The 14,116-nt window shown below is 40.9% G+C and overlaps 1 protein-coding gene across 1 annotated transcript in view; it reads right to left on the bottom strand.

The window, feature by feature from the left end:
* TSPAN2 (tetraspanin 2) overlaps positions 1 to 14,116 on the bottom strand; it is a 65,765-nt gene that overhangs the window by 42,809 nt on the left and 8,840 nt on the right. The window contains exon 2 of the mRNA XM_063297375.1: positions 778 to 880. Within this exon, the coding sequence (XP_063153445.1) occupies positions 778 to 880 (103 nt within the window). The remainder of the gene's footprint in view (positions 1 to 777; positions 881 to 14,116) is intronic.

The raw sequence follows: 14,116 nt of genomic DNA, 5'->3' as shown, positions 1-14,116 counted from the left end.
GATGTTTGTTTTCTTGATTTCCAACTGATTGGTATATTGGCAAACAAGATGATAAACCCTGAGACTGATTTCCTATCCTGTATATCGTTTGCCCAATCACTATCCACAAAGCACTTTAATTCTAAGTCATTCGACGGCTGTAAATATAAACTCAAGTCTATAGTTCCTTTTAAATAACGCATAATCCTTGATGCCTAGCCAATGCTTCTGTGTCGGATTTGCAGTGCTACGACTTAAAATGTTAACTGTGCTGGCCATATCTGGCCTTGACCACTGCGATAAGTACAGAAGACTCCCTATTGCTGCCTGAAATAAATCCTGATTACAAGCTGAGTTGTTGTCTAAATGCTGAAACTCTGCTGACATGGGAGTTTGAACCGCTTTACAGTCTTCCATGTTATATCTCATTAACAATTGCTCTATTTTCTTTCTTTGAGTTAAAACATACCCTCCGTTTTGTAATTTTTCTACCTCTACTCCTCGATAATTTTTTATTTCCCCTAGATGTTTCAATTGGAACTCTTTTCCTAATTGCTCTGCAAATGCATTAATTGTTCTTGATATTGTGCAGATATGCATTTCTTGACTCTAGGGAGCCAATACACCCAACCAAAGCTTCCAGCCTTCATACTTCATACACCTCCTACTGGCTGTTTCTGAACAAAGATGAGAGAGTTGCCAGAGAATGTGGAAGTTTATGGGATGATGCCAATGATTAATGTTGCTGTTTCTGAAGAAAAAATATTTTTATACAGTAATACTTGACATGGAACTTACCCATATAAAAATATTCTGGGGAGTCCTCATCAGTTGCTAAATCTCTTATTACGTTTCCAAACCGCAGCCATAGCCCAAATGCGACAACAGCTGAACCTGCCAACTGAAAAGCAAAACAAAACCCCAAAGATTAAGTGCTAAAGGAAGATGGGTGGTGAGCACAGAAAAACCTGCGAACAGTTCCTTGTTCTTCCTGGAAACTCCCACAGCCATTATGCTGGGGCCTCATCTGCTCCCTAGAGGATACAGATGGTGAATTCCAATCACATGCCAGGATGGTGCTTTTGCCTACAGCAGGGTTTCTTAACCTTTTTGGGCCAGAGACTCCTTTGAAAATCTGATGCAACCTATGGACCCTTTCTCATAAAAATGTACTTACTGTATATACTCATGGATAACACCATCCGCAGATAAGCCGACCGTCAAAATGTTCTTACATTTTGATTTTCACAATTGGCTTATCTGCAGGTAATCCACAGATTATCCATTTTTCATGGTATTTTGGTTAAAATTTCAAGGGTCAGTTTATCCATGGATGGGCTTATACCTGTCATCCCATCGAGGTAAACCAGACAGGAAACACAACTAGATGAGCTAATTCTACTTATTGTAAGGCTACATTAACAGAATTCTAGCAAGCCTGAAAGTACACACCTCCCGCCCTTCCTATTTACCGCCTGAGTAGTTATGGCAGGTCCTTCCTAAGTTTCTTCCTCTGGCCGTTACTCTGTTGTGGGCTCCTCCTCCTTTTATCTGATCGTTCCCCAGGCGGCATCTCTTCCCCCATCTCCCAAGGTCACCTTCACATCACAATACCCAAGGACATAGAGGATACACGGATACTATTAAAAAGTGTTACTGTATACTGTATACGCACAGATGAACCTATCAGTGGATGAGCCAAACCCAATTTTTGGGGTGTATTTTGGCACCTAAAATTCTCAGCTTATTCTCAAGTATATATGGTAAATGCATAAATAAAATAAAATAAAAGGCATAGGTTAAGGTATTACAAAGGAAACCAATTATACTCAAACTATTAAAATATTTTAAAAATGACAAATATGTAATACAGTAATGTGTCTGCTTCTTTATTAATCCATTAACTGATTAACAAGGCAATACCCTTTCCAAAGGTATAACAATTTTAGATAATGAGATTTACTGAAGTTAACAACCATTTTTGGAGTCTAGAGGCCATAAATTACTTTGTTGCTGACACCCATTATTGAATGAAAAGCTAGATTTCAGTTACAGCTTAGTGAAAATAAAGCTGTAATTTTTTCCCCATCCAATATCAAAGAGCCCCTGAAATCTTTTCACAGATCCACAGGTTATGAAGCCCTGGTCTATGCCCAAATTTATTAATACATATAACTAAACTCATTCTGTGTTCCCTTTAGCTATACAAAAGAAGAAACTCGATAGCTTGCAATGATTTTAAACAACTTCAGCTAGTTTAATAATTTTTGATTTGTTTATTTACGGTCCAAGACCAAGTCAGAGAATTTAGAAATACAGCACACCATTATAACATGCATAAGTAACAGCATGTACATATATAAAAGGAAGAAACGCTATAAAGTTAATAATTCACTGAAGGCATGAAATGGTTTCTTTAAGGCTATAAATGCAAATTTTGCTTGAACATAGAGGTTGAATCTGTTTCACACATCCTTTTAAAGTGCCCACTGTACTTGCACTGGCAATCAGAGCTAATACCCCCACTCTTGAGTTTGATAACCTCCACTCATGAAGAAGAGATTGAGGTATTCTTACTAAATGATCAATACCCAGGTGTTTCGAAGTTTAATAATGGTATTGCCTTTATGGATTTTTCTTTCTCATGGTCAACATGGCTAGCTGTTTTTTTTTTTAATTTGCTAGGAAAGCCCAGGCAATCTTTTGATTATTATAAAGACCTGAGACAAAGAATATGCCTCTTCCAATCAAATGAAAGGGGGATGGGGACAGAGAGAGAGGGAGAGAAGGCAATCCCATTTTCTCTCATGGCACAGGGTGACTGAACAACAAACAATGGCTAGTGCTTTTGCAAGGCCAAACAACACACCGCTTTGTGTTGCTATTGGAGTCCCAGCTGCAGCTGAGTGACACCAACATCACAAATCTGTACTTCTTTACATTGCAGTAGAGTTGTGTCTCGCCCCTTTGAGAGAGGACGGCACCACCCTCTGAGGTAGGGATGGGCCTATATCAGGCTTGGAATATGTCCTTTTGTTTTTACTGGGTTGTTACAGGTACAGGACCACTAGCTCTATCTTGAGGCCAAGAACTCATGATGTCATTCTCCACAGCCCACCAGGAGATAGCCTCTACAAGATTTTTCCTTCTATGCATCAAATGTAGTGTTTTCTGACTTGCGCCAGCACAAGCAGTGCTGTCTGCCTCACCCTCTGCACTTCATTTCATTGTCGGCAAATGCTACCACTCCAGTTGACTGCTATGTGCTGTGGCAGGAAACCCCTTGGCCCCAGTTGCTGTTTCCCAGGGCCAATTTATTGTGGATTGCTGGATTGTCTAACCTCTCCTGGATAGACCCTACCTGGTGAGCCTCTTTTTTCCTCCTTGCCTCACTTCACCTCAAGCTTTTTGTACAAGTTGGTGAATGGTAGACAACTTGATACAACTTATACAATCTGGTACACATTGTAGAATGATGAAAGGATGTACTTCTTTAAAAAAAATAAGTTCACAGGTGGATAATGAAAGACTGACTTTTCTTTTCTTATAAGATCACTGATGGAACAGTGAAAATGGTCCTTCCTTTCTCCTTCCCCTTTTAGCCCAAACGACCAGAAAAATGGTAAAACAGTGGTTTTCTTTTTCACAGATCTATCAGTAGACATACCAGCCAGGAAAGTGTCAAGCAGGAAGGGGAGTCAATGGTTGGGGGCTTATACAAAAGGTGTATCAGTGAAAACATGTCCTTAAAGCCCCTTCCACAGGGAAAAGGTGATTAGGGCTTGCTTTCCTGGCACAGGTGGGATTGGAACAAAGAAGCAGGAGATTGGGGGTCATGATAAAAGCAGCCTGGACAGAACACTTAGTTATCACTGTGGCTAAAGCAGAGAACAGAGATGAAATCTGAAAAGCAATTTCTTAAGCTGGCTTCATTTCCAGCTGGTTTATGATGGTTCATACCTCTTTCGCATATGAAACCATTCCTAGTTTTCCCTAAGGCAGCCTTTCTCAACCTTTTGACCGTGGAGGAGCCCCTGAAATATTTTTCAGGCCTTGGGGAACCCCTGCACATTCAGGTTCAAATATAGGCCAGAAATAACAAAATTATTAGTTTCATGTGTAAGCCTGTATATATGCATTAACAGTGTTCTTAAACTAAAAATAAAGAACGAAACTTACCTCTTTAATTTGAAGTTGCCTGAATCTGAAATAATTTTTTAAATAAATCATGATCTCCCAGGGAGCCCCTAGTGACCTCTCGTGGAACCCTAGGGTTCCAGAGAAGCCTCAATGAGAAACCCTGTAGGGTTTCTTCATTTCAGCAGTCTAATTTATAGGCCTATATGCCTTTATAGTTTTTGTTTTACAGTATCTGATTAGGCAACAGAAATCCTTGTTGATCCCGATATACCAGTACATCATGATCTTCTTTTTGCCCACTAAAGTATAGGACCTCATTTTTTCCACACATACTAGAGCACTTTAATTGTATCAAGTACATTGTCTGAATGGTAGTTATTCCTTGAGAAACAAACAATTTCCTCAAATATCCAAAATAGAAACGTATGCTACTCTCTGTAAAGCTCACCTTCAAAAGGACACAATTCTAATGGAACAATACACGTTTGAATCCAAAATAGTCTTGTTGGCCTATCAAGGCAGAACCCTGCTTTGGAGAGCTAAGCTTTCCTAATGCCTTCAAAAGAGACTTCTACTTTTCCCCAGTGATGTGATTAGTAATTCCCTGAGCACAGTCAAAAAAATCCCAATTCCCTCAACTGCAACTTAAGATGTTTATTTTGTTTGTAGGAACAGAACCCTTTGGTGGCTAGCCACCCAAACATTTCCCAGTTTTACAAGCAGCAAACTTGCCTAAATGAATTCTTATAACTACTATTTCTCACACAACACTTTCTTTCACACTCTGCTACACCAAGGAGTTGCTAACCTCTAAAGGTAACTAGAGCTTCCCTACTGTGCAAGTTATTTTGCCTGGCCACAGGGAGATTTTGATAGTAAATCATATCTGAGGGAATCCTTGTCATAGAAAACTGCAAGCAAGCTGCTGAGAATATGCCTGTAACAGAAGCAACCTTTGCCAAGCACTACACTGAAAGGGTCCTCAGATTTCACAGGAAAATGAGTGGTTTATTCATTTAACAATTCCAATCCCCACAATTCTCACAAGGCCCTACCAAGGCAATTATGTGGTCCATTTAAGTGGAGCAGACTGTCAAACCTCATCTCTTAAGACAGTGTTTCTCAACCTTGGCAACTTTAAGATGTGTGGACTTCCACTCCCAGATTTCCTCAGCCACATTGGCTGCAGAGTTCTGGCAGTGGAAGTCTACAAATCTTAAAGTTGCCATGTTGAAACATACTGTTTTACAAACTGAGATGTGAAGATTCTCCTTCTTTCAATACAGGCATTTCCTTACAAAGACATTCAAGCAGATTTTTGCTTCAGTCTTCCCATTAATACAAACAAAGACCAAAATAGTTAGATTAGTAGAAAAGATATCATTTCCCTCACACAGTCCAAATATTCCTATTTTTGATAGACAACCTATATATTTTTGTTTCTTTTTAAACTAGCCAAAAATCTCACCGCAAGCCCTGTTTTCTATTAAAGTTTTAGGCACAATCTCTTCACTGTCATTCCACCACTCCCTGCATCCTGCACACCAACTGTAACTTTATGTGTAATGCCTTTTCTTCGAGTTGCCCAGTGCAACATGCAAGGTTTTCCCCCCTCATATTTTATCCTCACAAAAAGCTATTTAAAGTGAGATAATGGCTTATCCAAGGGAACCCAGGTGATTTAAGGATGGATGTACTGAAATTGGTATTTCCAATATTAGCCAAATATTCCAACAACTGTGCCCCCCCCCTCTCTCTCTCTCTCTTACACACACATACACACACAGAACAACTATGAGGCTGGCTAGCTAGCACACTCTGAGAAGTCAAATTTGGTCCTGCAAAGATCTTCTGTTACAAATATCCCTATTCATATGTTTGGAACATTTTTAAAAATCATACAGCAATATATTTTTTCTAGATCTTTATTACTTATTTTATAGAACCTATTTTGCTACATCCTATTTAGAACAATTTGTCCTTCCTGCCTCTCTGCTAATTTGCACAATTAACCTTAATCTAAGCACATGCTTGGAAGAGAAAGAATTTGCCAATAGCAAAGGACTCCCTTTATATCATCACAGACTCAACAAAATATAAACAACCCTTACAGAAGTTTTATTAGTGTATTCTTAGAGAACCTGAGCAATCAGCAGGCACTAAACTACTTTTTCTGGTAGGCTTTTCTGCAAACCCAGTGGCCAAGTACCCTGGGCATGCACTAAGGTAGGGCTGGTTACATGTCCAGGCATGTCCAGAGCAATTAGTCTAGGCATGTGCAGACATATAATAAACCTCCTTCGCATGTCTGCAATCACTGTGAAGGTGTATCTCTGCTCATTTGCAGCCCTGTAAACAAGAATTGAAAACTTTTGAAAACTAGTAAACTAGTAAAACTTTGAAATTTGAAAACTAGTAAAACTTTTACTAGTTTTAACTTTCCTTCAGAAAGGCTCAAAAGAGGGAATGCTGTTATGTTCATTTTTTCATTTAAGGCAGTGTGTATGTATGTGTGTTTCTAATTATAGTTCGTAAAATATGTCTTTAACTTTCAGAAAAGGAAAAAGGCAGTCTGTATCTTAAAAAGTTCTTTTTTCCCTGTATTTAAAGTGGTGTTTGTGCTGTGTTTCTAGTTAAACTTGCAAAAACATGTGTATTTAACTTTCAGAAAAGAGTAGATTAAAATGTTCTTTTCCCCCTGCTTTTAAGACACTGATTTTAAAACTCAGTATAACTTTAAAGGCAAAATAAAGGCAAAACTGAAATACTTTGGCCACATAATGAGAAGACAGGACACCCTGGAGAAGATGCTGATAGGAGAATGGAAGGCAAAAGGAAGAGGGGCCGACCAAGGGCAAGGTGGATGGATGATATTCTAGAGGTGATGGATTCGTCCCTGGGGGAGCTGGGGGCGTTGATGACCGACAGGAAGCTCTGGCGTGGGCTGGTCCATGAAGTCACGAAGAGTCGGAAGCGACTAAACGAATCAACGACAATAACTTTAAAATATAACTTTGTTAGGACTTCATTTATTTCAAAAGAGCGCAAAACAGGGTTAAGATTACCTGTGGATGATACATTCGAGGGAAGAGTTATGTTAATCATTAACTTTAGGACAGCTTTAATGAGATTAATTAAGGCTCGAGACCTGGCAAAAAAAAATCAAGGCTGTAGTTTAATTTTTTTTCATGCATTTCAGACACTGATTTTAAAACCTCAACAAAAATAAAACTTTATTAGAGCTTTCTTTATTATAAAAGTGCACAAAGTAGGGCTTGCTTAAAAGTACTAGGCTTTCAATACAGTCAAACTGTAAGGTTACCAGAGGTTAATTAATCCAGTGGAGAATTAGCTTTAATCATTAACTTTAGGGCTGGCAAGCAGCTTGTTCTTGATGGGATTAGGTAACACGTCTTATCCAGTAGGGCATGTGACTCGGAGACATGTCATCACCTGGAGTTTATTTTGATGATCTCACTGATTAAACAAACAGATAACCTCTGTACACTATAAACTACTTAAGAATATAGTTTTAGAGAGAAAAGCAAATTATACCTCTGCCCTATGAGTATATCTCTCGGTATATCATTATTTTTATTATGTGCCATCAAGTTGTTGTGGACTCTTAGGAGCCATATAGATAGATTTTCTCCATGACGATCTGTCCCTAACCTGGTCATTCAGGACTTCCAATTGTGCACTCATTTGCCATGGCAACCGAGCCCATCCATCTTGCTGCTGGTCATCCTCTTCTTCTCTTTCCATCCACCTATCCCAGCATTAGAGCCTTCTCCAGAAAGCTACTGTAGGTCTTTGCATAATGTGTCTGAAGTAGGATAATTTGAGCCTGCTCAGTTATGCCGCAAGTGAGAACTCTGGGTTGATTTGTTCGATGATACATTGGTTTGTTTTCTTGGTGTCCATGGTATTCTCAGGAGTCTTTTCCAACACCAAAGTTCAGAAGCATCAATATTCTTCCTATCTTGCCTCATCAATGACAAACTTTCACTTCCATAGAGTGTCACAGGGAATACCGTGGCTTGCACAATTCTGATCTTTTAGTGCAACCTCAGGCTTATAAAAACAAATATTTGAAAAACCAACCCTTGGGTGCCAGGCAGAGACAAAGGGGGCATGCCAGGTCATACACACTAAAAAGCAGCACTTTGGATCTGGAGGCAAAAAGATTTTTTTGGAGCATGTGGGGATATAAATGTAGAACCTGTTTGCAACTCCTTAAATAAGATGCATCTAACTCTTTAATTAAGATGCATTTTTTCCTGGAATCATGTGGCTGCTGCAGTGTTATCCTGGGAAAGGAAATGGTCAACATAAGGGCTTACACATTGGTGCTATCTGTGGACTCCCACACACTCAAGGGTAATTTTTTTTTGCTTTTGAATCCAAATACAGCACAACAGTATAGAGAGTACATTAAAAAGAAATAATGTCTAGTTAAAAACCACACTTAAGATCTGCCTCAGTTGAGAGAGAAAAGGCACTGCAGAAGAATGTACTTTATTAGCTCATAAGCCAATAGGATACGGGCATCCTAGTATACAAACAAAATATAATCTAATGCATATCTTTCTAACAGTAAAGATAGGAACAATAAATTTACACAATCATATACTTTGAGAATATGCAAAACATTCCAAACCCTTTAGTATAGTCCTGGTAATTTGGGCCAGTATTGTCATGCCTAACACACTTGTATTGAAGGGCAGCTGAATCCAAGAGCGAATGATTGTCTAACACTGCATCATGGTTATTAAAACAATTGTACAGGTAGTCCTCACTTAACTACCCTAACTGGGACTGGAATTTCCATCTCTAAGTGATGTGGTCATTAGGCGAAACATCATGTGACCACACTGCTTAACAATGACAGTTTCAGTAATCCCGGTTGCGATCATTAGGCCAGGACCACACTGTCATTAGGCAAGGATCTCATGCTGCTCCTGCCCTGCCACACTCACCTCCACTTCAACTCCCTGCACCTGCCTATCTCCCCCCATCTCTGCCCTTTTGGCCACCCTGCACTCTGCTGCCCCTGCCTCCCTGCACTCCACTGCCCCTGCTGCCCCCAGCTGACCTTCAATATCTTCCTCCTTGTGATGCCTTTTTCCTGAAGCTGCGTGCAACCTTCCTGAGGCAGCAGGGCGGCAGGGGCGGCCTAAAGGGCAAAGATGGATGGGACATAGTTGGGGGCGAGTTGAAGTGCACCCTCTGGTTGTATATGCAGGCAGGCTGCCAAGTGCCTGAATTTTAATCACATGACTGCAGGGGCACTGCAACGGCCATAACTTCGAGGACCAGGTGTAAGTACCATTTGTTCAGTGCTGTTGTAACTTTGAATGGTTGCTGAAGGAATGGTCATTCAGTGAGGACTACATGTATGCACATTGGTGAATAGAAAAAATCCAAAACCCATAGCTGGCATGGTGGATTTAGGGTCTTGCTAAATCTAGCTATTTTATAACACTAGGAATCCATTCCTTCTTTCAATGAGCAGCAGAGATGGGATTCACACTAGAAAAGGCACTAGCAGTTTCTTTTTCCCCAATCTGTTGCTGGATTTAAGTCCTGAGAACTGCGAGGACTGAAGATGGAGATTTCCTGAGTGGGCCCAAGTTTGAGATCCTCTACTCAAAACTGGCATCATTACGGTAAAGTTGGCAAGGAAAAAATAGGCAGAAGCATTAGGGATGATTTCTTTACTTTCAGTGCTGCTTTGTTTAGTTGTGTAGATTCAATTTTTGGTCTGTTTTGCTGTTGTTGTTTAGATTTCTAGATTTCATATATCTTGGTTTAGCATTCAGTTCCCCTAGGGTTTATTCTGTTGTATTTATTAAACATAAAAATCCTTTATTCATTGTTACTTCAGTGTTGGAGTTCTGCTAGGCCAGTTCAAAACTGCATAGGTCAATTTACACCAGTACCAAGGCAAAATTGAACCATTTGTTTACTCCTAGGGAGGGTGGGGTGGGGGGAAGTCTCCTGTTCGGCCCCATCCTGAGGCCAGAGAAAGTGGGGTGGCATCTCCCTACTCAAGAACAGGTGGTGGTGGTGTAATTACCAGCCCTGAGTGGGAACTCTCTTGCCTGGGGGAACAGTTCCATTCGGACATCCCAAACTTTACATAAAATGGGTTGAAAGGTGGAGATCTCAGGTCAGGTTACGTATAGCATTCTAAGACAGAGCTAAATGGCCCTGTTTCTTCTGCCCCCACCCCCACATGACTAATCTGCTTAACCACTGCATCAATCTGCAGAGCAAAGATAGGGGAATTTAGCTCTTGCTTTGGAGAAGTAAGGAAGGAGAGGTAGAACAGATCTTATTATGCTTGGAGCAAGAGAAAGCACCATTATTTACATACTCAGTGCTGGCAAAAAAAATCAGGAGTCTGGCACTGGAAGGTGTATTGCAGAACCTAATCATCCCAATTCATTCACAGAGTATTTTATACTATCAAAACCTCAGGGAGACAACAACCATCATGCACATAGAGGCTACTTAAAAATCAATTTCTTTAAACCCAATTGTACTTCAGCTCCCCCTCCCCACTCCCGCTGTTTACCTGAATGATCAGTGCAAACTAGGGGAAAAAGGAGAATGAAATGGAATAGAGAAGGAAGTCGCAGGACTCATTTTCAGAGCAAGCCACAGAATACTTTCTCCATCTTTGAGATTCACTAGCTGGTTTCCACAATATGCTGAATTAACCTAAAATGGGATTCCATAGTTTGTGGTATAGTGTGCTGTAGGAACTCAGCTTCTGTCTTAGCAGAGGGGTGGGCAATCCATGATTTATAAACAGGAATTTTGGTGGCACATTTTAACCTTCAGAATTAAGAAGCCTTAACCCCCAAAGAAGCTGAAAAATATTGGTCCTCCTCCATCCAATGACATCCTATTGCCAAATGCCCTCCTGCAGTCTTGCAGAGGGTCAGGAGGCAGAGTTATGGCCCCAATCCTCAAATGCTGCTCACTTTTCTTAGCATACCGGGTGAACCAAGCCATCGCATGAAGACATCATATAATCTTTTTGTCTGGACACAGCACGTGATGTTAGCACAGCAACTGTGCTTTGTTAACCCTGGTTTAATAAGTTGTGTTACACCCCCCCACACACCAAAATAAGGAGAAAATGTGGGTCAATGGTTATGTTTATATGTAAAAGGACCCAAGTTCAATACTTCCTGTTTTAAAAAAAGGATTTGCCATTGTCTCATGGATGGCCTGTAGTGCTTACGTACAATGCCCCACTGTCAGGCTCTGCCTGCTACCCAGTAAAAACACAGATGCTAGTGTAGGCTTAGGTTCTGGTTTTATTTGAGCATAGAATGCATGCCCTTAGAGAAAAGCTGAGAGTGAGTGGAGCGCGCCGGAACGGGATTTAAATAGCCCGCGCCGGTCAGCGCTCCACCCCTTCTTACTTCGGGTGCGCCCCGAGCCCCGTCGGTTCCGTTGCCGGTAGGTGAGGGGTCGTGGAGCCCCTCCTGTGCTCCGGGCGTTTCCTCGATTGCTTCCCTGGCCGGTGATGGTTCATTGCCGGGCGATCAGGTTCGTAATCTCTTTGACAGCTCGGGCGTGCCTCGTGGTCTGGTCTTGTCAATTACCTTCTTTGCAGCATTGTATCTCTCTCTTCTGTGCCTCTGGCTAGAGTCGATACTTTGTTGCCAGCACCTGTTGCTCTCTTTTGTTAGCTAGTTGCCTTTTCCCTTAATCCTCCCGGTACCAATTTCCCTGCATTGTCATGCGAGCCGTTGCGATGTCACAAGCATCACAACGGTGATCATGACACCCACCCCCAAACAACTATCAGGGTGCATGTAGCATGGAGAAAAAGTGCATAAAGACAAAAACATTTATTATCTATCTTACATCTATACTGTTATGTGATTATAATGATAAATGATATGCATGCATGTGATCCTCTAGGTCCATCAGAGTTTTAAGTAAAATGGCAGATATTAAAATGCTGTATCATACACAGTACTGACATCAAGATAACATATTCTAAGATTAATTATGAATTCATATAAAATAAATAAGAAACTGCCAAGAAACAGCTGCTGTTTTTTGTGGTTTTGCTACTCTACCCAATCCTATAAAGGTAAAGGTAAAGGTTTCCCTTGACATTAAGTCCAGTCGTGTCTGACTCTAGGGGGCAGTGGTCATCTCCGTTTCAAAGCCAAAGAGCCGGCGTTTGTCCGTAGACACTTCCGTGGTCATGTGGCCGGCATGACTAAACGGAATGCCATTACCTGCCTGCTGAAGCGGTACCTATTAATCCACTCACATTTGCATGTTTTTGAACTGCTAGGTTGGCAGGAGCTGGGACTAGCAATGGGAGCTCACCCCGTCACGCGGCTTTGAACCACTGGCCTTCCGATCGGCAAGCTCAGCAGCTCAGCGGCTTAACCTGCAGTGCCACCACGTCCCTTTTTACCCAATCCTGTATAAACCCAATTTTCACTCTTTGCCCATGCATACAACTCTGATGCTAAAAGTAGTTTAACACACATAAGCCCTGACCATGGGCTAGGAAAGCATTTGGATATCTTTTCCTTCTTATCAGGTCTTCAGGTATAAGAAAACAATAGAAAGTATCTTCTCTTGGTGGTGTATTGGAAATCTTTGGACATTGAAACAATAGCTCCAATAACATTCATTCATTCATTCATTTCCCAAAATCTTAAATGTTTCTATCAGAAAGTATGAATCTGCCCTTACAATTTTTTTCTTAAAAACAAACCAAACTGTACTTGTCTGAACCTTCTTACCTCCCAGGCTTCTGAATATCACATACTGTACATCAAACAGATGCAACTTCAGCTGAGTGCCTATTTCTGGCCCACTTCTGAAAGCCTTGTAGTTCTTGGTGCACTTAAGTGAATTAAAGTCATTATTTGAAGGCAGTGATGCTGTTCTTAAAGTGATTTAATTACAAGTTCCTTTGCCACAAAATATGTAAAGCAGACTGCTGTCAAGAACTTAAGAAGAGCCCTGTTGAATTAGGTCACGGTGTCCATACAGTCCAGCTGTCTGGGTCACACTGGCTATCTACCTGCTTTTAGATGTAACAGCCCTTTTCCACAGTCACTTTCCAGCAAATAGAATTTGAAGAATGCTGCCTGAGATCAAAGCTAATAATCTTCCATGACAGGCATGAAGATCCTGAAGCATGGGGAGAGCCTCTTATCTCTTTCACAAATAACTCATTAATAAGCCTAATAAATGATTTGATTTACAGTATTTTGCAGAGAGGCTCATGCAGACTGGTCATGATCTTCTCAGCATGTGTTTTGAAGTATACAGTAGAAGCATTTGTGAGGCTTCTTTTTAGAGTCAAATTCTTGTTTACCACCCACCCAGCCAGTTCTTTTCCCATGAGCAGTAAGTCTTGGTGGAAGAGCTCTAAGATTTAGGGTCTCCAGATGATCCCTGGAAATCTTCCTTGGAACTAAAACAACTTTAACTGATGTTTAAAAGGCAGAGGTGGGACTATAGAAATTGAATAAATAAAATAAAATAGAATAAAAAATATTCTTAATCCTAGTGTGTGATTTGCATTACTCTGCTGTTTCATAATGCTGTTTTATAACAATTCTTGCTGAGACTTTTCTTAGGAATCCTGTTCTGGCTTCCGGTGGGAATGGCGGACTGAACGGCTGTGCCCGCTGGTTCAGCGGGTGGAGCTGACAACATGGTAACATTTTTTTGGGCTCAGGCAGGTTTTCCTTAAACCCAGAAACATTCCCCAGCTCAAGGAGAATACCTGGAATCATCCCATCTGTCCTCCAGATGGCTGCTTGCAGCCAGAAGATTGCAAACAGCGTTCTGAGTTCGACTGGTAAGAGCCAGCTGGGAGGCGGGACTTCATTACTTTCCAAGTCATGCTGTAGCCTTAAACAGACACTAAGACTGGCTACCCCATTTCTAAATCACAGATTTGGTTTTTTTTTTAAGTATAAGTACCTCAAGAGAGGCT

Source organism: Candoia aspera, chromosome 3 (assembly GCF_035149785.1).
Source record: "Candoia aspera isolate rCanAsp1 chromosome 3, rCanAsp1.hap2, whole genome shotgun sequence".
NCBI lineage: Eukaryota > Metazoa > Chordata > Lepidosauria > Squamata > Boidae > Candoia > Candoia aspera.
Note: the sequence above shows the minus strand (reverse complement) of the source record. Positions and strands in the feature narration are given on the sequence as shown.